Source organism: Lagopus leucura, unplaced genomic scaffold (genome assembly GCF_019238085.1).
Source record: "Lagopus leucura isolate 7727_CA_CO unplaced genomic scaffold, USGS_WTPT01 35130-1_obj-0_obj, whole genome shotgun sequence".
Taxonomy (NCBI): Eukaryota; Metazoa; Chordata; class Aves; order Galliformes; family Phasianidae; genus Lagopus; species Lagopus leucura.
In genome coordinates, this window is record NW_024964715.1 from 1 (window position 1) to 1,626 (window position 1,626).

Below are 1,626 nucleotides of genomic sequence, written 5' to 3' on the forward strand. Positions count from 1 at the left end.
GGGGGGCGGGACCGGGGGTGGGGTTACAAAGGGGCAAAGGAACAGGGCGTGGCAAGGGGGCGGGGCGTACAGGGTGGGGTTACGGGGAAGGGGCGGGGCCATATAGAATCGATGCGCGAGGGGAACGAGGAGCACGTCCCAGGAAGACGGCGGGGCTAAGGGGAAGGGCGGGGCCATGTGGCAGCGGGGCGGAGCCGAGGAGGGGCAGAGTTATGGGGAGAACGCGGCTTGGGGCGGGGGCAATAAAGGGGCGCGGCCAAGAGAAGGGGGTGGGGCCATGGGGCACTCACCACCACCGGGTTCCGCAGCAGGAGAGGGGTGGGGTCCTGAACCCCCGAGGAATACGGGGCAGGCTCACAGCCCTGTGGGAGAATGCGGGGCACAGTGGGGCCAGCAGTCTGTGGGGCAGAGCCCCCATAGCAGGTCTCATCTCTACAGAGGGACGCATTTCTATAGCAGAACTGTAGACCCTATAGCAAAACCCCAGCCCTGTAGGGAACCCCCACACCCGCAGGAAACCCCCAGCCCCACTGGGGACCCCCACACCTGGAGCAAATACCCAGCCCCATAGCGGACCCCCCCATACAGTCAGCCCCATATCGTCAGCAGCTTCCAGTCCCAAAGGGAGCTCCCAGGCCCGCAGCAGGACTCAACCCCATTAGGGAACCCCCAGCCCCATAGTGAGCCCTATGAATGTCCCAATAGCAGGCCCCGATCTCCACAGTGGGGCCCAGCCCCATAAGGAACCTCTAGACCCATGGCTGACCCCCAGCCCCAAAGGGAACCCCCCAAACCCATAGGGGAACCCCTGACACATAGAGAAATCCAGCCCTACAGCAGGACCCATACCCATAGGGGAAATCAGACCCTATAGCAAAACCCCATCCCTGTAAGTGTCACCACCCCCCAACAATCCACAGCACAGCCCTAGCCTCATAGGAGAACTCCAGACCCATAGCAGAATCCAAACCCGTAGCAGAACCTAGCCCCACAGTGGGACTCAACCCCATAGAAGATCCCCAAACCTACAGCGAGCCCCCATCCCCATAAGCATCTCCAGCCCCACAGAAGAACCCCATCCCCATAGGGCATCCCCAGACCCATAGAGGTATGCAGACCCACGGTGGAATCTGGCCCCATCGTGGGACCCAGACCCATACAGAACTCCCAGCCCCACAGCAGATCCCCATGCACCTCCAGACCCATAGCAAGACCCGGACCAATAACAGGAGCTGGCCCTGTAGCAGAACCCACCAACAGCAGGACCCAGGCCCCAGGCCAACCCCAAACCTGCCGACCCCAGGAAGGGGGTTGGTGTCTGAGACCACTGGGGAGCGGGGGGCAGAGCTGTAGCGAGGGGGATGCAGGGACAAATGGGGCCGAAAGGACGCGACGGGACAGTGGGGGCCGCGGGACGACGAGGCCCAAGGAATTCTACGGCGCCCCACGCGTCCTGCGGGGCTCTACAGGCTTCTACAGGACGGCGGGCTTTACGGGGCTACGGGGTTCCGCGGCGCGTCCCCAGGGCCCTCCGGGCTGCCCTTTGCTTCCGCGTCCCTGCCGACCCCGCCCCCACCCGCGGCCCCGCCCCCACCCGCGGCCCCGCCCCCACCCGCGGCCCCGCCC

The 1,626-nt window shown here is 65.0% G+C and overlaps 1 protein-coding gene across 1 annotated transcript in view; it reads right to left on the reverse strand.

The window, feature by feature from the left end:
* Nucleotides 1-155: 155 nt before the first annotated feature.
* Nucleotides 156-1,626, reverse strand: part of LOC122191827 (integrin alpha-D-like) — a 15,306-nt gene continuing 13,835 nt past the window's right edge. The window contains 1 exon segment of the mRNA XM_042892229.1: nt 156-362. Coding sequence (XP_042748163.1) covers nt 156-362 — 207 coding nt within the window.